We start from the raw sequence: 22,907 nt of genomic DNA, 5'->3' as shown, positions 1-22,907 counted from the left end.
AAATGAATTATTGTCATTACTTCATTAAAGCTATATTTTACGTAAGGGAATTATTAACGATTTTTTTGGAACTTACACATTTATAATGTAATGTGGCTTTTAGTTATAAAATTGTGTGTCGTTGTTGTGGTCGTCAGTCCATAGACTGATTTGATGCAGCTCTCCATGCTATTCCATTCTGTGCAAGCCTTTTCATCTCCAAGTACCTATTGCAACCTACATCCTTCTGAATCTGCTTAGCGTATTCATCTCTTGGCCTCGCTCTACGATTTTTACCCTCCACGCTCCCCTCCTGTACTAAACTGGTGATCCCTTGATGCCTCAGAACATGTCCTACCAACAGATCCATTCTTCTAATCAAATTGTGCCACAAATTCCTCTTCACCCCAGTCATATTCAGAACCTCCTCATTAGTTACGTGATCCACCCATGTATCCTTCAGCATCCTTCTGTAGCTCCACATTTCGAAAGCTTCTATTCTTTTCTCATCTAAACTATTTATCGTCCATATTTCACTTCCTTATATGGCTACACGCTATACAAATACTTTCAGAAAAGGCTACCTGACACTAAAATCTTTACTCGATGTTAACCAATTTCCCTCCCTCAGAAACGCTTTCCTTGCGATAGGCAGCCTACATTTTATATCGCCCCTACTGCGACAGTCGTATGTTATTTTGTTTCCAAAATAGCAAAACTCATTTACTACTTTAAGTGTACCATTTCCTTATCTAATTCCCTCTGTATCCACCTGGTTTTGCTTTTGCCGATGTTCATCTTATATCCTCCTTTCAAGACACCGCCCATTCCGTTCACCAAAATTGTACCAAATTTATAATAAACTAAAAACATAAAATGACATTGAAAATAAAATTGTGATTTTTAACTGATATGCATGTATCAACATCATATTTTTATCTACAGTTAATTTATTCCCTGAAGACATAATATCAAACATACACAGAATGAAAACTAATTTATTTATTTTGTTAATATTTTAGTTTGCTGTTTTTTTCCTTCTTGGTTTCACTGAAATCAATACTGTGTGGAACACTATATAACTGAAACAAAAAAAAACGATATTAAACTGTATTGCACTTTTTCACTGTACTGAGCCGTTTTTTTTTTTTTTTTTTTTTTGCAGAGTAGATTATAATAGGCGACCAGAGGTCTCCAGTAGATGTTTTCAGAGTTACTGCGCTTCGTTTTGTTCCTTGCCCTAGTTAATTTTGTATCCACACTGTGCTGAAAATAGTGCACAACAGTGTGTGCTGTGTGTCTTGTTTCCATTGCCTCACGGTATCTGCTATTGACAACAATAATGCTATCCTCCCATTGTTGTCCTCAAGCTTGCAGGCTGTACTCTTTGGTTTTCTCCAGGGTTTTGTTTTACAGTAATGTTAATTATGCATTAATAGTGATGCACAACAGTAGAGTACTGATGAACAATGACCAGTTTTCGTCCCAAGTGCTAGGAGAGTTCATTTGTTTGTTCGGAAAGGGCGGCCAACATTGCTTTCGGACAGTAGGCGTTGCCTTGTGATAACATAATGGAGGCGCATGCCCTGCAATCATTCTCAATCAAGTTTCAAAATCTATTTGTTAAAACAAACCATTTTTGCGTTACTTCACGATGACATGCCCATCATCTCGCTAATGGTCATACTTACTGTGATAGTTGCATTGAAGCAGGACACTACGAGTTGCTGCATATGAAATTTAGTTAATATACTGAATTGTTTTTCAGACTCGAGGGGAGGTCACTATCTGTCACAAATCTTGAGAAAATCGATCTGCTGTACGACACTTGTTTGCAGTCGCACAATATCCACAACATTCATTGTATTTCATAAACAGTTTGAGATAGAGAAATGACATTTTGACGAATGATAGCACACAAGGAGGAGAGTATTTTGCCACATGGTTATTATGCCAAAATGCATTATCTGCCGTGTTATTCTATTGACTACGGGCCTTTTTGATGAAAGAAGTTTTTTAAAGTGGAATCGATATCTGATGAAATGAGAAATGGAGTGGTTTTTGGAACAACATAAGTGAAGACATTACACTCTTATTTTTGTAGCGAAAATGTGCTTTTTGATGAGCTGTTGTCCTTACTTTTCCTCAATTCCTCTCTTCACAAACTTAATTAACCATGCTTTCAGAATTCTCTCACAGTTGCGCCTGCACGTATTAGTGAGGTCACATTGTGTAAACTCCACAGTGTTTTGTCGAAAGAAGCAAATTGATAACGACAGCAAGACAAATGTAGATTTTACTCAAAATTCTCCACCCATGACGATTCTCTGAAAGTTATGTATACATAAGAAACCAGGTGAAACTAAATAGCTCCTTTTGTTGCGCTTTCAGCAGATTTCTTTTTAGATACTAACGAAAGCAAATGCGACAGTAGATTTTTTTGAATGGTCACCATGCAAGTGTGGACGTGGAGTGCTGCAGTTAATATTTAAAAATTTGAGCGTAGACATCATGTTAGAACAGCACATCCCTTCCAGTGCTCGGCATATACCCTATAGCACCTGCCTGCAACCCCGATTACTACTGCTCTCCCAATGCATGCCCTGCTGACTGCGCATCTACTGGTAATGTTGTTTGCATGCACGTTGCTATGGCTATGTTTACTGAGGAAGAGTAGGCTGCTCACGTATGGATTCAGTGACTGCAATGGAGGAGTGGCACAACAATGCTAAGCTGAGCGGCTCCAGCACCGACCACAACCATGTCACAGTACTTCTGGGTCTGACGATTGTTGCATTATCCTGCGTTTTTTTTTTTTTTGTATGTTACGGTGATTGCATCTTACAGCTTTTTTCCTGTTGTGATTGTATTTGCACAGAATCAAAGACATCAATTGTAACAATCTGAATAAATCATCATTACATTATTATACTGCAACAAGCCACCAGAGACCATGGATCCCTCATACCAAAACACTCAGAAGGAGTCTCTGAACACCCTCTGAAAGTCTGTAGGTGTAGTTCTGGTCCACTCTGCATATCTAGCGAAAATTTAGCCATTCCAAACTCTGGGAGAAGAAAATACACAAATGAAACTGCTCAGAGTAATTTTATTCTACTTTTCATTGCAAACATTTAAGCTACAATAGATGAATAGTTTTTTTTTTCAATACAGACGTTTCATGCCATGTGTTTCATGAGTGTGTGATGTAAGACAATTAAAAAAATACATGAAGCCATTTACAAATGGAAAGATCGCACATTTATTTGCACTGGTAACATTCTATGTGATCTCTACACACACTATGAATATTTTCTTGCAAAACAAAAATTAGTGAATACCCACAAAGGTCTACAGTATGTATTTAATGCAACAAAAATATAAGAATTCTACTATCAACATAATATTATCGCCCCATTCTACATTCATCTGGAGTTTCTTGAGCACAATTATGAAGAACAGTTACTTGATTTCACATATTCAAAATGCATTTTGTATTTAATGGAACAAGTATATTCTGCTATCTGTTTTCGTTACCACCTACAAATAAGTCAGAAAGGTATAATGCATTTCCCATATTTCTATCTCTGCTGTGAGATGTTTCAAAGATTCTTAACGTGACCATAACTCTCTTTTTATTTGCGTTGTAGTTACTATAAAGTAATAACACACATTTAAATGTTTCATTGATGATGAGAATCTCATGAGCGAAGTAGTCTGGTATGTGTTTTAGTTCCTTACAAGTCGTCAACAAGAAGACCAGTAAGGTATAATCCGTTTCTCATGTCTGTATATTATGCTGTAGCAACGAAATCTATTTCTTTGGGAAATAAAACTTTAGCCAATTACTTGATTACTTAGTGACAGTTCATTCTGACAGTAGTTTCAGTGTATTAATAAAACAGACATTAGTGATTTCATTTATGCTTCTGTTTCAGCAACTATAAAGTAAAGCAATATTGCAATTAAATCCACTGATACCATTAATGACATATAAAGAACTGAAAACTGAATTGGAAGATGCTATGATCAGTTTATTACAGGAGCAGTCGGTTACAGATAATATTAAAGTATAAACTTTGCTATATGTAAGTAACTGCAAATGAATGAGTTATCATGTCCAAATATAGATTCATTGAAAGCACAGAAGCTTTAAAAACTGAATTTAACAATTGACATACTAAGTTTTCCGTTGATGGACGTTATATACTCGCTGTACCTCTTCATCTTTTGCTTGTAATTGCCGTATGCATACCAAAACTATAGTTGTTGGTGCTGGTATCGTGTCGATTCTGATGAATGTAACCCTGTCACTGAACTTTTCATAGTAACTCACTCTTTGTCCGCCTTTCTTTTCACAAAGAATACTACTCCAATAATATCAACTTGTGCTGCTTTCTATGCTGATACGTATAGAACAAAATTAAGTGGAAACATCCCATTTTTCAGATGAAAAGTAAATTCTAACTATACAATCCTTTAGAGAGGAAGGTGGGGAGACCACAGAGAAAACAATGAAACAGGAGCAGGTTGCCCCATAAAAATCTGGCAAGTTAGAGGGAGAAGGTGGAGAATAATGAAAAGCAGATTTTCACTTCTTCGCTACTTGTAAATTTCTTATGGCAGCAAAGAGTGATAAGTGAGTTGCAGAAAGGGTTCCACATAGTTACACCACAGCCTGTTCGATGGCAATTGTGTCAAGTCTTGGTGACTTCGCTGAAGACTTCCCATGGTTGTTAATGATAGAAAAGCAAACCCATAAAATGAAATGTGGAATGATGCCTAAATGTAATCGAAATTGTTACTGCTTCTGGTACAGTTACGTTATCTAAAAAGATTTGATCAGTGTGATGAGTGAGTGAAAGCTTATATGATAAGTGATGTGCAAGTAAACAAGTAACCCACAAGTCCATCATGCTTACCCATAACATGTGCGAATATGAGGTTAATATTGCTGAAACACGTTGCACAATGCAATTGAAACTATACATTTGCCCTCATGCAAGTTCAGAAGAGCACTCAGAGAAGAAAGGTTCTTGGGAAGCGATTACACACTTGTTTTTTGAAATGTGTGCATGTATACCTTAGAGACAAAGTATGGCTTAAGCAGCCTCAACAAATATTTGTCACCCTCACCATTTGTCACTAGTACTGCGTAACGTTGCCTCAAGCTTAAGAGTGCCCTCAGTTTAGGATTCATGGAGTCGAAGAATTTATTCAGATAGAGAATGTCCAGCTGAAGCCACCTACTGAAGATTAGAGCCAATAGAGGTAACAGATTTTCGGGGTGTTGACTGCTACATGTAACTTCATATTCCCCCCGAAGTATTTTTTTTAATCAAATGACTTAGGTGGCCAATCAAAGTAAGATACAGTGCCAGAGTGTTCAGAAAACCAGCCCTGTAAACAAGGCTGTTCTCATCTTGGAAGATGGTATTATCCACAGCATATCTATGATGATAATGTACAAGAAGGAGCACAGCCTGGTCATCGAGTATGCTGAAATAAAAATTCTGGTTCATTTTTGAAGTAACCTGAATGAGTAGGCCCAAGTCCCTGCACAAAACCTCCTAAAAATCATGGAACCGCCACTAGTCAGAATTACCCACACCAAGGACTGAAGGTCTAATGCCTCAGTGGGCCGTCAGTACACACAGCGCCTCGTATTGTTTCTAAAGAGGCAAAATCGCAACTCATCAGATCACATCAAATGCCTCCAGTTAGATACTGCCCGGTTTCTGTGTTGTTTGTCCAATTTAAAACATGCTGCACTATGTGCCACTGCAAGCAATGGCCTTTTGCGAGTTACTCGACTCCAAAATTCCACTGCATGCAGCTGTTTTTACATTGTACAGTCGGCAAGTGGTTGAAATTACGTCATTTCACTGACAGCAGCGATTCCTGGTAGTTTGTAGCTGATTGCCATTGACCAGGCATGAAATGTATCTCTGGTCTCTGCTATTTATGGTGTGTTCTTACACATTGCCACATGACTGCAAGTGGTAAAATATTCCTTATACAGGATGTCACAAAAAGGTACGGCCAAACTTTCAGGAAACATTCCTCACACACAAAGAAAGAAAATATGTTATGTGGACATGTGTCCGGAAAAGCTTACTTTCCATGTTAGAGCTCATTTTATTACTTCTCTTTAAATAACATTAATCATGGAATGGAAACACCCAGCAACAGAATGTACCAGCGTGACTTCAAACACTTTCTTACAGGAAATGTTCAAAGTGTCCCCGTTAGCACAGGTTGAGTATCCCGTATGAACTCATGATAACGTGCTCCATTGAGCGTAGGTGGAAGAACATGGGGCCCAATCAAGACATCACCAATAATGCGTGCACAAACGTTCACAGCAAATTTGTGTTGATGACGTGATTGCACAATTGCGCGCGGATTCTCGTCAGCCCACACACGTTGATTGTGAAAATTTACAATTTGATCACGTTGGGATGAAGCCTCATCCGTAAAGAGAACATTTGCACTGAAATGAGGATTGACACATTGTTGGATGAACCATTCGCAGAAGTGTACCCGTGGAGGCCAATCAGCTGCTGATAGTGCCTGCACACGCTGTACATTGTACGGAAACAACTGGTTCTCCCGTAGCACTCTCCATACAGTGACGTGGTCAACGTTACCTTGTACAGCAGCAACTTCTCTGACGCTGACATTAGGGTCATCGTCAACTGCACGAAGAATTGCCTCGTCCATTGCAGGTGTCCTCGTCGTTCTATGTCTTTTCCAGTCGCGAGTCATAGGCTGGAATGTTCCGTGCTCCCTAAGACGCCGATCAATTGCTTCAAACGTCCTCCTGTCGGGACACCTTCGTTCTGGAAATCTGTCTCGATACAAACGTACTGCGCCACGGCTATTGCCCCGTGCTAATCCATACATCAAATGGGCGTCTGCCAACTCCGCATTTGCAAACATTGTACTGACTGCAAAACCACGTTCGCGATGAACGCTAACCTGTTGATGCTACGTGCTGATGTGTTTGATGCTAGTACTGTAGAGCAATGAGTCGCATGTCAACACAAACACCTAAGTCAACATTACCTTCCTTCAATTGGGCCAACAGGCGGTGAATCGAGGAAGTACAGTACATACTGACGAAACTAAAATGAGCTCTAACATTGAAATTAAGCGTCTCCAGACTCATGTCCACATATTCATCTTTTCTTTATTTGTGTGTGAGGAATGTTTCCTGAAAGTTTGGCCGTACCTTTTTGTAACACCCTGTAGACACATTGGACAGTCTGTATTCATGCAGTAACAAATTGGGCACTTCGCTTATAATGTGGTCACGAGCACTTCCAAACACAATAACTCCTCTCTGTCTTTCTGTCACGTCCCCAAATCGACCCATCTTACTGTGCTAACAGTGTTCCAAACCGACCACTGTGCACTTTGGAAGGGTGACTAGTATTTTATCTGGTGAGGTTATTAGCAGTACATTTACAAAAAAAAAAATGGTAGTGTTTAGTAGTTCCCACTGAACTGAGTCAGTAGGACCAGGTAGGTGACTGCCGCAGTCAGGGCGGACACCAGCAGGCTGCGGTCGACGGTGACGAATCCGGCGGCGGTGAAGCGCAGCTGTGGACTGAGAGCGACTACACGCAGCAGCGCCCCCAGCTGGGGACCCGGCGTGCTGTGGAGGGCAACCACCTTCTGCAGCAGCAGCCGCGTGGCCGCCGCCTCTGCAGAAACCGCCGAGCAGCTCAACGTCATGGCCGACAGCTTCCACAGGTGCACCACCATCCACACGAGCGACACTCGCGTCTGCCCTTCGTCCAGAATGCCGACCGGTTCTTTCTCGCGGCTGATAGCTTCGACTATCTCGTACGAACTGCATATCATCCCAGAAATGGTGTAAGTGAGGTCCAGGGCTACCGTCATTCCGAAGTGATCCTGTAGAACTTCTGCTGCCCGATGTAATAAAAGATGTGCCCTTTGCAGCTCGTGGAAATTGCTTGATGCACCAGGTGACGACCCTGAGCGACCCAGCAGTATACTCACCACACACGAGTCGGTTTTTGGTGCTACTGTCTGAAGAATGCGTCTGTTCAGTACTTTGAATCCAGTCCACAGTTTCAACACTAGCACAACGAACTGCAGCGTCACAAATGGGTCGACCATTATATGATATACATACTGCATACCTGTCATTACGCTGATGAAGTCGCTCAGAGCACCGACATGATAATGCAAAAATACGATCAACATTGTACATGTGATGCAAAGGAATATGTACAGCATTACTGTCAATCCCTTTGTTTTGTTGCCTGTGTCACTGTGTAGGCACACGGCTACATGATTTAACGAAGCAAAGAATAAACTGAAATTTTTCGTTCCTTCTTTACTGTTCATTGTAAGAGCACATATTATTTTACTTGTTCCAACCAGCGACATCGTTTTGTAAACGAGTTTACTCAGAAATGATGCATAATAGTGGGATGGACCATAGTTTAACAAATTTAACACAGCTACGAAAATAGCATATGACAGCCAAATATTGGAAGGACTGAAAAGTTTCCTCCAGTGCCACTTTTTGTTCTCCATTCTGCTACATTGTGGAACCACATCTGACGGCGCCAAGCCGAACACTTGCCATACTTTGTAGATCAACATCGCTACAAAAGCGTGTATGGAGGCGAATCGTCAGTAGCAACCACGTTTCTGAAAAAGACAGAATTATCGAGTAGGGTAGTGTGGGTCTTGGTCACCAGAACACAAACGTATGTTCAAAGCACAGAAGTCGTCTACCAGAGAAAGTAAATTTGCCATGAGCGACACAGCATTCGATCCTACTGCACTACCTCTGCAGCAGGTTAATTTGAAACTTTCGATTACCTGTCATACATCTTTGCGGTTATTAGACGTCGTTGGATGCTTCTGAATACACGCGACTTAAATAATTGAATAGGTGCTATTGTTCCCCTCAGGGGGGAGAAACATTTCAGAAGGCAGTTCACGGCAGGTGACGGGGCAGTCTGCTTCAACTGACGCTCCCATAAAGTGTATTAGATAATTTTAAAACTGCGGCAACCACAGCTAAAATAATTTTTATGATTGATTAACAGTACGTATCAGTGCAACAGGTGTTTAGATAGAGGTGTTAAAACTATTAGAATATAAATCTGAATGAAGTCCAATTGTCCACTCTAGCAGTATTTATTTACCTCGACTGGACAGCCACACAACCGGTTTCGCAACTTTTAAGTTGGAGCATCTGTTGTACGCTTTGACATATGGCATAGGGAGTGGTTACAGAATTCCGCAGAATTATAGTCGCCGGCTGCGGTGCTCTCGCGGTTCTAGGCGCGCAGTCCGGAACCGTGCGACTGCTACGGTCGCAGGTTCGAATCCTGCCTCGGGCATGGATGTGTGTGATGTCCTTAGGTTAGTTAGGTTTAAGTTGTTCTATGTTCTAGGGGACTGATGACCACAGCAGTTGTGTCCCATAGTGCTCAGAGCCATTTGAACCATTTTGAATAACAGTTGGCGTGCCTAGGCAAAGTTCTTAGCCCTTCTCAAGTGATTAAAACTATCATCAATTATGAATGTCACGTCTGTGTTAAAATCACGAACTGTCATCACTTTAACGATTAAAACATGTTTCTGTCGGCCTATGTCAAGCAGTAGACAATGCCGACAGCAACATGTTGATGACAGTTCGTGATTTTTACAAAGACATGACATTCGTAATTGACGATGGTTTTTATCAATAGATGAGGACTGAGAGCTTTGCCTAGGCAACTGTTAAACTGCGGCATATGTAACTACTTCGTGCACCATATGACAAACAGTAGCATTTCTGTACCGTTCACCAGAAGATGCAACTTAAAAGTTGCGAAACTGGTTGTGTGGGTCTCCAGTCGACTTAAATAAATACAGCTACAGCGAAATATTACACTTTTAATTCAGTTTTATATTTTAATAGTTTTAACACCTGTATTTAAACACATGTTGCAGTGTTATGAACTTTCGATCACTAATAAAAATATATTAGGAAATGGTAGATATGTCTTCAAAACAATATCAGTTTTATTGTATTTTCTCTGGGTATTCTTATTTATAAATTATTCGTATCCTAAGAGGTTTAAGATACATTTAGCTCTGTTACAATTTTTGTATGACTGTCAGAGGTAACAATTTTCATAAAGCGAATGAACACTATATATAATACATTATTGTTTGACGTTTCCAATCAACTTAATAATTTTGGATTAAAAGAGAGTAACGTGTTATCAGATATCCATCAACAGAACATAGCTATTCAACTGTAAGGTACTAGAACTTCAGTCCTTTTAGTAAAATTTCTCGTAAATGATCATAAATACCTTCCGTACTGAGATACACACAGTTCATTAAATCTGACAGACGTGTAGGCTGTTACCCTCTTTTAGAGTGATTTTTTTGAGGTGTGAGAAATATTGTCCTATAAAATGTCGCACGCAAGTAAATAAGGGGCCAAGAGCTGAAAATGAAAATTTTAGTTATTGTTGAAATTCCGCTGTAAACGCCAAGGCCAGTAACAAACATTGTGATAAAAGCGCCAGAACAGTGGGAAACAGTATTTACAGCTGTCACAAAATGGGACTCTTGCCTACTATCAACATTGATGTTCACATAATGAGTCATCCGCGATCTCTGCTCTCTGTTAGTGCCTTGGGGCGCATGTTTGAGAATTGCTGACAACTGAAGCAGCTGTGTGCCGCCAACATACATTGCGCGTAAGGACCACGAAGATGAGATACGAGAAATTAGGGCTCTTACTGAGATATATAGATAGTCGTTCTTCCCCCGCTCTATTTGCGACTGGAACTGGAAGGAAAGGACAAGTAGTGGTACAGGGTAACCTCCGCCACACACCGCACCGTGGCTTGCGGAATATCTATGTAGACGTAAATTTAGATGTAGAAATCCCAAAGTATTTAGTTGGCCTCATCATTGAAACTACGCATACAACACAATGCACAGTGGCTGCTATGCAAGAAACAAATTCTTGCAACTTTAAGTCAGCTGCTGTAAAATATATGAATTTCACCAACATGCGTCTTTCAAAAGCACAGTGGGTCAGACTGACTGCTAAACAGCTACGGGTACTGAAAGTTAACTCTTAATCCAACTGAAGAGCTCAAGAAACATTAAATACTGAACAGGAACGTGAAGCCTTTGATCTTCAGCAGTTGCCGCTGGAAACATCACCTTGTGAGTCTAGGTTGCCTGAAGAAAAGATAAGAGATTTAGCTGCAATGATGCCATTTGTGAATGAGGAGAATACGTGATTTTACGAGTACCTTGTGTAATGAATGAAAATGGGCATAATGGTACTTGTATCGTTATTTATGTTAAGGTTCAAAAAGGGGTCAAATGGCTCTGAGCACTATGGGACTCAACACCTGAGGTCATAGGTCCCCTAGAACTTAGATCTACTTAAACCTAAGTAACCTAAGGACATCACACACATCCATGCCCGAGGCAGGATTCGAACCTGCAGCCGTAGCGGTCTCGCGGTTCCAGCCTGAAGCGCCTAGAACCGCTCGGCCACACGGGCTGGCTTATGTTAAGGCCACTGCATGCAGAACGTTTCATTTTCTTCAGGTTTTCTATCAATTTGTTGTTAGATCTACTAAAGTAGAATAAAAACACGTACACTGAAGCGACAAAGAAACTAATATAAGCATGCGTCTTCAAATACAGAGATATGTAAACAGGCAGAATACAGCACTGCTGTCGGCAACGCCCTATATAGGGCAAGTGTCTGGCGTATTTATTAGATCAGTTACTGCTGATACAATTGTAGGGTATCAAGATTTAAGAGAGTTTGAACGTGGTGTTATAGTCGGAGCACGTGAGATGGGACACAGCATCTCTGAGGCAGCGATGAAGTGAAAATTTTCCAGTACGACCATTTCACGAATGTACCGTCAATATCAGGGATCCGGTAAAACATCAAATCTCCGACATCGCTGAGGCCGGAAAAAGATCCTGCAAAAACGGGACCAACGACGACTGAAGAGAATCGCTTAACTTGACAGAAGTGCAACCCTTCCGCAAATTGCTGTAGATTCCAGTGGTGGGCAATCAAGAAGTGTGAGCGTGAGAACCATTCAATGAAACATCATCATTATGGGTTTTCGAGCCAAAGGCCCACTCGTGTACTCTTCATGACTGCACGACACAAAGCTTCACGCCTCGGCTGAGCCAGTCAACACCGAAATTGGACTGTTGATGACTGGAAACATGTTGCCTGGTCGGGCGAGTCTCGTTTCAAATTGTATCGCGTGGATGGACGGGGAGACAACCTCATGAATCCATGGACACTGCATTTGAGCAGGAGACTGTTAAAGCTGGTTGAGGGTCTGTAATGGTGTGGGGCGGATGCAGCTGGAGTGATATTGGACCCCTGATACTTCTAGATACGACTCTGGCAGACGATAGGTAGGTAAGTATCCTGTCTCATCACCTACATCCATTCATGTCCATTGTTCATTCCGACGGACTTGGGAAATTCCAGCAGGACAATACGACACTCCATGCGTCAGAATTGCTACAGAGTGGCTCCAGGAACACTCTTCTGACTTTAAACGCCTCCGCTGGCCACCAAACTCCTCAGATATGAACAGTATTGAGCATATCTGGGATGCCTTGTAACGTGCTGTTCAGAAGAGATCTCCATCTCCTCGTACTCTTATGGATTTATGGGCAGCCCTGCAGAATTCATGTTGTCAGTTCTCTCCAGACATTAATAGAGTCTTTGCCACGTCGTGTTGGCACTTGTGCGTGCCCGCGGGGCCCTACACGATATTAGCCAGGTATACCAGTTTCTTTGGCTCTTCAGTGTATATGACATGATTCCTCTACAGTTATTGTGTTTCTGTAGTGATACTCAACTTTTACAGTGCTTTTGCGTAAGTGCTATACACATTTCGTTGAATGTCTCGAAATAATAATAATAATAATAATTATTATTATTATTATTATTATTATTATTATTTTTGCGCTTGACCATTACTTACTTACAAGCGACATTTATATTGTCTTACTCGTTTTCCAGAGCCTTTGGGCTATTGGGAGCTTATGGGATCGATCAACCACCTAGAGCTATGTAAGTCTCATCCACACTGAGAGGAGCTACCTACACTGCCAAATGAAACAGAGCTCTAGATAGGAATGCCCTCCTCTGCTGCATTCCATCATCGCCAGTCTCAGCCACACCTACGGGCTAATTACCGGAGGAGGGATTTACTATTTCGTCACTAAAGCGATACGAAGACACACCAGGTGAGCACCGATATGGGCTGTTCAACCCGCAGTTTTGCTTTATGCAACCACAACTCCAGTAGCCACAGCAAACATTTTAAATGGTGAAAGCCGGTACTAGAACTAAGTAAATGGCTCAGATGGCTGGTAGTATGTCGTGGGTAGTATGTCGTCAGTGAAATATTTGTTGCCGGCCGGGGTGGCCGATCGGTTCTAGGCGCTACAGTCTGGAACCGATCGACCGCTACGATCGCAGGTTCGAATCCTGCCTTGGGCATGGATGTGTGTAACGTCCTTAGGTTAGTTAGGTTTCAGTAGTTCTAAGTTCTAGGAGACTGATGACATTAGAAGTTAAGTCCCGTAGTGCTCAGAGCCATTTGAAATCTTTGCTACGCTCATTGTCGAATAAAATTGTTACCTCTCTTTTCTGAATGTGCATTTTGCTAAGGATCGCTGATTGTGAGTTGTTATGCGAGTCGAGCCTAGCGTTGTTAATTTGTTTTAGTTTGAGTTCACTTTACTTCCAGGAGTAAAATTTCTTCTCTAAGACAGTTTCAGTCGTCAGCTTCGCGTCATTTTTGGATTCCGCGAGCTACATAGTTTGCGGTTATTTTATAAATGCAATATTAAGGAAGAGCGTTACCTGCAGGATAGTGTAACCTAGCACCACATGCTCATTCCCGGTCGGTGTTTCAATCTAGAGACTAATTTTTGTTTCACATGAAGGAATGTGCACTAGCAACCGCCATAAACAGTTTCCGGAATTTTGTTCTATTTTTGTTGCTGTGACAAACGATGCTGCGTTTTGTTCAGGGTTTGTAAATATTAAGAGTTCTACATATTAAAGTCTTGTGTGATACATTAAAGCTATTCGGAGGAGACTGTTAACTCTTCAGTTACAGAGTTTTATACTGAGTAAAATTCTGCATACTCATAAAACTAGTTACATAACCCGTGGACAGTTAAGCCATACCGGTACTTAGGCAGTCATGCACCATCTTGACCTTTGGCATGGAAGGTCTCCTGCTATGGAGCATATGACAACTGCAAATGAAGTAAGTTTATTTAATGTCTTAGCAGCGTTTCCTGTCTTGAAAATTGCAATCTGTGTCAGTTCCCAAAAGTTTCTGTTTCACAACGTATGTAATTTGTAACTTCGTTTTGATAGTACTTCTGGTTTTTGATAATACTTGTACATTTCAGTTTCCTTGCTGATTATTGGTGTATATTATAGCAATAATGTAACAGGTAGCCCGCCGTGGTGGCCGAGCGGTTCTAGGCACTACAGTCTGGAACCGCGCGACTGCTAAGGTCGCAGTTTCGAATCCTGCCTCGGGCATGGATGCGTGTGATGACCTTAGGTTAGTTAGGTTTAAGTAGTTCTAAGTTCTAGGGGACTGATGACCTCAGAAGTTAAGTTCCATAGTGCTCAGAGCCAATTTAACCTTTTTTTGTAACAGGTGGATTATTAAAGACAGAATTGACAAGATTTTCTCGATTGTAATACTTCTAAATTACAGTAGAATATTTGTTCCTACAAAGTGAATAAAATTAGCTGATAGTTGGCATTTCACGCGTTGGAGCCTTTTCCTCCAATCAGAGGGCTCAACGTTACGCATGAACCGTTCGCTGTTGCCAAACTGCCGCAAAAATCGATCACATCACTAACAATTCCTATTCGGCACTCTTTCTTGATGTGTTTCGATCAGGTATCCTGGATCTGGCACTTTTATTTCGTGTTTCATCATACATGGCAACCACGCCACAAACAACACACACACATAACGATGCTACTGAAACGGTTCACACACATCACTAGCTAAACACAACTAGATACTTCCGCACAAGGTAATTGCGCCAAGTACGCAATTATCGTAACCACAGAGATCGGCTTACACTAGATAAGCTTCGCGTGACATTGCCTGAAACAGAGTTTTTGAAGACAGCAATTTATCATCGCGACTTTGTCATCACAGTTAAAACAAGTTGAGGCAGTATTGTACCGTAGGGAAATGCTTAGCATATTAACCAATCATACTCACGGTCATAGGTTCTAATGACGTGAAATTTGTTTATTTCTAAATCTAATCAAAACACTTTGATTATCATTTTTATTCAATTAACTGGTTTAAATGTAATTTTTTGTTTCTAATTCTCTGCCACGTAATTTTCATCACAGTACTGACTTTTTCATTTACTCTTAATTTTCTACCTATCATTTTTTTTTCATCTGGAATCTGCCTACGTTGCCTATAATCTGCATCCAAGTGCCAATGAGGACCGCTCACCGGTTGCTAATGCGGTAGCTCGTGTAGCTGGTGAGAGGATAGTTTCAAGTAACCAATGATAGCGAGAAATTACAGTTTGCTTTTAGTTCTGAAAATGATTTTTTTCTGTCATATCTTGCTCATAGATGTTAGCTTTAAAAGCTGTGCAAAAAGTGATTGTGGTATTAGTTCTGCCGCAGGTTGTTGACTACCGCTTTCTCGGATACATTGCAAATCACGAGGTTATGGTTAGCTTCGTACATGAATTTGAATTCCGAGCTACAAAACGCGTCTCTTGCTGCACTTCAGTCATTAGTGCATTAAAATCAGTTGCGACAGAGCATCTCACATTTCCAACATTCCTTGTGGCGGCCACTTCGAAGATTACTCTGCATTACGAATGAACAGTATTTGTGAAATGACTTGTGTTTGTGTGTTACCTTTTGCCGAGCGGTAGCCGGAGGCAGATGTGGTAACACCAGAGTGGCAAGTGACACACGTTAACTAGAATGTCATTTTAAATGGACTGTAAGTGCCATATTGTAACTCAGAACAATTTTTCATATTGTGAAAAACATTGTTTTGCGAATTTTTTGTAATCTGCAAAGAATACTGCAGTACACATAATGCGAAATGGATTAAGAAAATGTATTAAACTTCTGATACAGGACTGTGTGACGTCGGTGGCATTCGTTATGTCATATACAAAAAATTACATATATATTTTATATATTTGTATTTTTTAATTTATCAGCATGATTCTTTCTCTCAGGGATATTGTCTTTTCTTATCACTTTTACTTACTTGCATATGTAAACATGAAACGGGTTCTTGAAGGGCCGCAGTTATTCACGTACCAACTTTAGATTTTGAACGTGATGACTAAAATATAGCTGCCGTTAACTAAATTGAATGTGATTTTGTTAATTTCTATTTATTAGTTGCAAAGCAAGGCTGGAGAGAACTTCGATTGTTGCCGTGGAGCGGCCAAGATAAAACTTGCTGAACTCATGGAATCTGTATAATTTAAAAACATGAACTTTAAAGTAAATTAATTATCTGTTGCAATTTAAAAAGGTTCTTATAACGAAATCTCTCGAATTTACAGTTACTGTTAACACTTTAAAAATCAGTTAATACTTCGGCGCGTAATGGCCGACCAGAGGCCGCATCGGAAGATGAGCTTCTCGCAGCGCAAATTACTGAAAAAATGCTCATTAAAAATAGTTAGCCACTGTGAGCATTTGAGGTGACAACTATTACAAAGAAATTCAATTTGTAATAACAATAATAATTTTATTTTAGTAGAAATACGAATAACTTACATAAAATATGTGTAGCCGCTCAATGACTGCCTTCCGTATAGCGAAACAAAACAGTGTGTGTCACGTAAAATACGTCCTTCCTCCTCGGCCGTACAATAGCGTCTCCTTCGATCCTTTTTTATTTTCGTTGACATCAAATAAAGATGCTACTCTTTAATTATCGCTGCATATCAGTTATTTCAAGAACATTAACTATATCTTTTGTACTAATTATATTCATAAATACTTTAACTAAGGTTTACAACCTATAAAAATGTCAATATTTATGTGACGTAACCGTCACAGCTGGGTACCGGCGAAACTCTGGGAACTGCTTATAACGACGGTATATCCTCTTCTCTATTCGTAAACGTATTGTCTCTGTTCGTAAACACATCGTCTTTTATTACGATTGTTTAATCACGCCTGTTAAGCTGTGTCCTTGCTACAACTTTGGCTGTCTTTCTAATGTCTAACTTCAGACTCGTAAATAAAGGCAATAATATTAACACTTCCAGCACTATGTTAGAATAAACTAAACTCTCTTACTAATTCCACACGCGTTTGTACCTTTCACAATGTTAATCAGGCTGTCGTACCTCTCCCGGGCGTTTAGTGGACAAACTAAACTATAGTCAGGGAAACCATAAAGAAAAAAAATGTTTGGAGAGAAAAGGAGGTATGGTGACCAGGCGTCTCCATCTAATTTTCTGATAGGAGACTTTTTTTTGTGAAAACGTGGGAAAAATCAAAGAAGGTATATACGGAAACCAAGAAATTTACAGTCATACAGGATTATTCATTACAATGGAGAAGCCGCATCGTAACGCTTATCGCTTGGAATATTGGAAGAGGCATGAATTGTTGATGTGCAGAAATACTATTGATCTAAAAACGATATGTGCATCAAGATTAGAAGTTAGGTTCGCGAGATTACACCACGGATATTTGTGACCGCCCTTGTATGGGCTAAGAATATTCCTCGTGAATACAGCGGAATCGTTGCAGGGTATTCTTCATTACTCCCTGATTGTGCTGAACTCACAAATTTCTGATTCTTCCTTCTATTTTGTTTGTTTTACACGACATGTGATTGTCTCTTGACTCTTGTATTCGTGAGATCGCGTCGCGTCAGCATAAGATGCCCCATTCTTTGGGTACTGCGATGCATTTTGTGTTGAATTGCCTGGAGAGGGAGGTTCTTGGACTGCTGTAACTTCTCCTGATAACGCCTTCTTAAGGGGACCATACCCTGCCTATCTAACCCATGTTAATTTAGGCAAATATTTGGCCCCTTTCTGAAAAAACTATTTGATGCAGGACCTTAATATTTTTGCTGTTTGTTACATGATGCTAATAGAGTCAACTGTACTAAAATCTACTTTACCCATTTTATAGTTTACCAGAAGTACTTTTATAATGTATTAAAAAAATTAAGGTTTTTTTTCTGCAGAAAATATTTTTTGTGAACTTCTGAGTGGGGCAATATTAATGAATGTAGTACCAGAGGTGGCTTTTTATGTAATGCAGAGTCTCTGAAAATTTCATTCGTTTATTTATAATAATTTCTGATATAATGAGGCAATGTACTGAAAATTTTAGTTTGCGGGAAATTGATTTTAAAGAAAAAACTTTTGAAATTTGTTACTTACATTTAAGTAAAACTGTCCTGCTGCATATGATGGTCCTTCTTTGGCTTCTAGCAGATCTTCCAGCTCCTTTTTCTCCTTCCTGGATGTTTGTCTTGCTTTCTTGGCCATATTAGATGCAGACCTGTCTGCATCAGCTATCCTCATTTTACCGCAATGTTGCAGCCCAGTGATCATATTTTCACCAGGATTAATTCCCAACTTTTTCAGTCCCAACACTTTACAATATTACCACAACTGAATGTAATAACAGCATCATGAACTCCTAGTTTCATTGTATGCATGCCTACAAATACAGTTTTAGGAAGGCGATTCCAAATTATGCTGTTGAAACATTCATTTGGGTTCAGTGTCTGCCCATACAGACATTTCCTTAGAAGGTCAGGATGAGCCATGTTTCTGAAAATAGGTTTAATTGCTGTAATAACAGCAGCAGGAAGAGAATGCTGGTGAGAGTAAGAGTCTCCAGTTGCCTGAGCCCTATTGTATCTACACCAAGAATTTTTTCCTGATGGACACAATCCATGACATGGCTTATCATCAGTAGAGGACTTATGGAAGAATATGGCCCAAACACGTCTCTTCATTGCCTCCAGATTTTCTTTATTTCTCCTAATTGCGTGCCCATAGTATACCTCCAAGTTTTCCATAACAGCTACTCGCAATCACACTTGAACAAAACTAACCGCGTGTTTGAAATCGTGCTGTTTACGAACAGCAGAAACAAAAGAATACTGACCGTTGCATTTCAAGGTTAGCCAACACACTCGGGAGTATAAACAAAAATCCCTAACTTGCACTGTAGGGGGTCTAAAGATCTAAAAGATATGCAGAAAAGTGGGTGACAGAAAAGTGGGCGTGGCACATAAACACACGTGGTAGGAAAGTGCTATTTTAATTCTCGAATTTTTTTTCAGCGAAATCCTTTTCAGTGTTCTTAAATAAAACCTTAATCTATCGAAATATGAAGAAAACAGAAAGTCGATTTTTTTGGACCTGAACCACGGTATGGTCCTCTTAAGGAGGAAAGAGCCAGGGACAGAGTCACCTGCGACTTGTAGTTGCTCTGTTCTTAAATTCCTGAGCAAGTTGTATCCAAATGTAGTCGGCACCCAGAATACAGGCATAAGTTGTATTTGTGAAACCCTCCATACTGCTATGGCGTATTTCAGGAAAGGTAGAAGCCGCCGTACCTGCACCTGCTGTCATCGAAGGCCCAATGTGACATCGACTTAATGTGTAGTTATGCTTCACTGTGCAGTTTCAAAAATTCTACCAAAGAAATTCCAATATTATGGTATCGCAGATTTCCCTGGTAAACGGTTTTCTACTTATGTAACTGCAAGTATGCAGATTGTCATGTTAAGAAACCCAGAGAGTGCACTGAACGAAACGACATCATCAGAATGGGGAACAACCACTACAAGTGTACCACAAGAATCAACAATGGGTCTGCTCTTGTTCTTGTTCTAAGAAAATATTCTTCTATGATATATGGGTCTTCATCTACATCTACGTCTGCACAGATACTCTGAAAATCACATTTAAGTGCCTGACAGAGGGTTCATCGAACCACCTTCACAATTCTCTATTATTCCAATCTCGTATAGCGCGCGGAAAGAACGAACACCTATATCTTTCCGTACGAGCTCTGATTTCCCTTATTTTATCGTGATGATTGTTTCTCCCTATGTAGGTCGGTGTCAACAAAATATTTTCCTTTCTTTTAATAATGTCCAGCCCAAATTCTGTGTCATTTCAGTGACGCTCTCTCCCATATTTCGCGATAATACAAAACGTGCTGCCCTTATTTGAACTTTTCCGATGTACTCCATCAATGCTACCTGGTAAGGATCCCACACCGCGCAGCTGCATTCTAAAAGAGGACGGACAAGCATAGTGTAGGCAGTCTCCTTAGTACATTTTCTAAGTACCTGCCAATAAAACGCAGTCTTTGGTTAGCCATCCCCACAACATTTTCCATGTGTTCCTTTCAATTTAAGTAGTTCGTAATTGTAATTCCTAGGTATTTAGTTGATTTTACAGCCTTTAAATTTGACTGATTTACCGTGTAACCGAAGTTTAACAGATTACTTTTAGCACTCATGTGGATGACCTCACACTTTTCGTTATTTAGGGTCAACCGCCAATTTTCGCACCATTCACATATCTTTTCTAAATCGTTTTGAAATTTGTTTTGATCTTCTGATGACTTTATTAGTCGATAAACTACAGCATTATCTGTGAAACACCTTTAGACCAACAAAGAAAATAAGTCAAGTACTCCGATCTGTAAAGGACGAACGCCCTCCTCTGTCGACATGTGATGTATACAAAATTTCGCGCACGTGTGATAACGTTTATACTGGAACTGCCAAGAGGAGCGTAAATACACATCTAAAAGTTCACAAAAGTCTTAGCCGATTGGGAAAAATAAAGAAATCAGCTGTAGCAGAGCGTGCTCTTCAGTCAGGAAACCACGAAGGGCAGTTTTATGAAACAGAAATGTTAGCTACAAAGTTAAATTATTATCGACGACTATGTAGAGAAGCCATTGAAATTTATAAGCATCAGGATAATTGTAATAGGAAAGAGGCGTCAGTGAAACTTATGGACAGTAGCTCTATAGAAATGCTAGACTGTTTTATCTTTGAAAAGACGACAATCCATGGTTAAGTTTTATCGCTCTGCTCATCACGTGTTACTTTGACCACGCCCCCTTTCCTACAGTATTTATGTCGCTCTCGGACGTCCGACTGGTCAGTCGGCAAGACTCGCCGTAGGAGCGCCTCTGAGGGTGTCTAGTGCCATCCTGGACGAAACGTCAGCAACAGAAGAGTTTCTTGGACCGCAACCTCACATCCCAAAAGGTTTACCAGCAGCTAGAAAAAATAATTGATCCACCCTCCGCCACCAGGGGAAAACATGGCACTGCAAACAGTCAGAATGTGTTGTGTGTGAAAAAAATGGGGCTGAAAGACCAAAGACATGATAACGGTGGTTGTGGCACGTTTCGTAGCATACTATGACAAATTACAAAATGTGTTCAGTATGGCCTCCCGACTCAGCAAAATGTTGCACTCGTAACACGGCATGGTAGACAGTTGCTCGCAGCGTATCCAGTGTAATCAGAGCGATATGTCATTGTATGCTATCCTTCAGATAAGGAAGTGCCCAGAGACATACCTGACAGCTACGATCTTTCAGATATAACCACAACCGGAAGTCGTATGTATTTCGTACGGAGGATGTGGAAGGCCACACATCTTGAAATTGTGTACAGATGATGCTGTCGTTACCGAAGGGTTCTCGAAGAAAATCTTTACCTGGCAAACAACGAGTGGTGTCGCCCCATCTTGCCCGAAAAAGTTGTGTGGACACAGTAGCATTCTGCAAAACTGGAATCAGATGTTTTAGAAAGAGGTCGTTTATCAGAATCACTGTACACCTAACAGGCCCGCTAGGTATTATCTCCTCAAGAAAAACGGGCTGAGAATGTCGGATCTATGAGACCACACCACAGTCACATAAGTTAAGAGCAGTGGATGTTCCTGTACAACATGTGGAGAGGGGAACCCAAATGCCTCAGTTCTGTCTTGAAGAGAACTAAACAGTTAAAAAGGTCATGTACACATGTCTACCTTAAAATGTAGCCAGAAGTGTCCCCAGATGTAAGGCAGAAGCTCCTCTGTCACCAAACAGTATTCAGTTCACGAATCCGATTGCAGTAACAGGCGTTGATTTCGCCAGGCCGGGGCATTCTCGGAAATTTGCCACATAAATGTCACATTTTACTCTTCATGTGTGGGCAAGAAGAGCTCTCCTCATCGAATTTGGATCAAACATCAGCATAGATAGATTTTTAGGCATTCAAGAGATTTGCTGCGAGAAGAAAAACGACATGCACAATTTATTCTGAGAATGCAAAAACATTTCAAGCCGTGAACATGTAACTAGAAATCTTCTCTCATGTCTTTGCATGGAAGTTAACGGTACCATAGGTGAGTTGGTGGGGAGGCATGTGGGAGAGTGTGGCACAAACACCTAAACCCTCACTGGGGATGAATTTGGGAAAATCCCCAGTAGGCGAGCTTACGATTTGAACTACACGGGGGGATACAGCGAACTCTCACCAATCGCACAAGATAACTCGGAAGTACTGTCACCAAGTCATTTCTTAGCTGCCGAATGAATGACTACATTATACACTGGTCACGAACTCAGTACACTAAAGGATCTACGAAAAGAGGCTAGGCTAGGGGAAAAGTAGCAAAAAGACGTCTTGAGGGACAGAAAACCTGTAAATAACGAATGGCAGATGTTGCCTTCTTACCAGAAGAAACACAGCTAAAGCATATAAAAAAGAGAGTGCACATTATATAAAGAAGACCAAGAAGACACAGAACAGTGCGGTATTTAATTCTTCAGAC

The 22,907-nt window shown here is 40.5% G+C and overlaps 1 protein-coding gene across 1 annotated transcript; it reads right to left on the bottom strand.

Moving 5' to 3' along the window:
• Positions 1 to 7,470: 7,470 nt before the first annotated feature.
• On the bottom strand, positions 7,471 to 8,157 carry LOC126335714 (gustatory and pheromone receptor 32a-like). Its single transcript, XM_049999171.1, has one exon. It carries the CDS (start codon positions 8,155 to 8,157, stop codon positions 7,471 to 7,473), a length of 687 nt encoding a protein of 228 aa, XP_049855128.1.
• Positions 8,158 to 22,907: the final 14,750 nt, after the last annotated feature.

Source organism: Schistocerca gregaria, chromosome 2 (assembly GCF_023897955.1).
Source record: "Schistocerca gregaria isolate iqSchGreg1 chromosome 2, iqSchGreg1.2, whole genome shotgun sequence".
In the NCBI taxonomy this organism is placed as follows: Eukaryota; Metazoa; Arthropoda; class Insecta; order Orthoptera; family Acrididae; genus Schistocerca; species Schistocerca gregaria.
Note: the sequence above shows the minus strand (reverse complement) of the source record. Positions and strands in the feature narration are given on the sequence as shown.

Bases quoted from the DNA above. Each gene is read 5' to 3' on its own strand.
- LOC126335714 (XM_049999171.1), bottom strand. From the start codon at position 8,157: ATGACAGGTATGCAGTATGTATATCATATAATGGTCGACCCATTTGTG.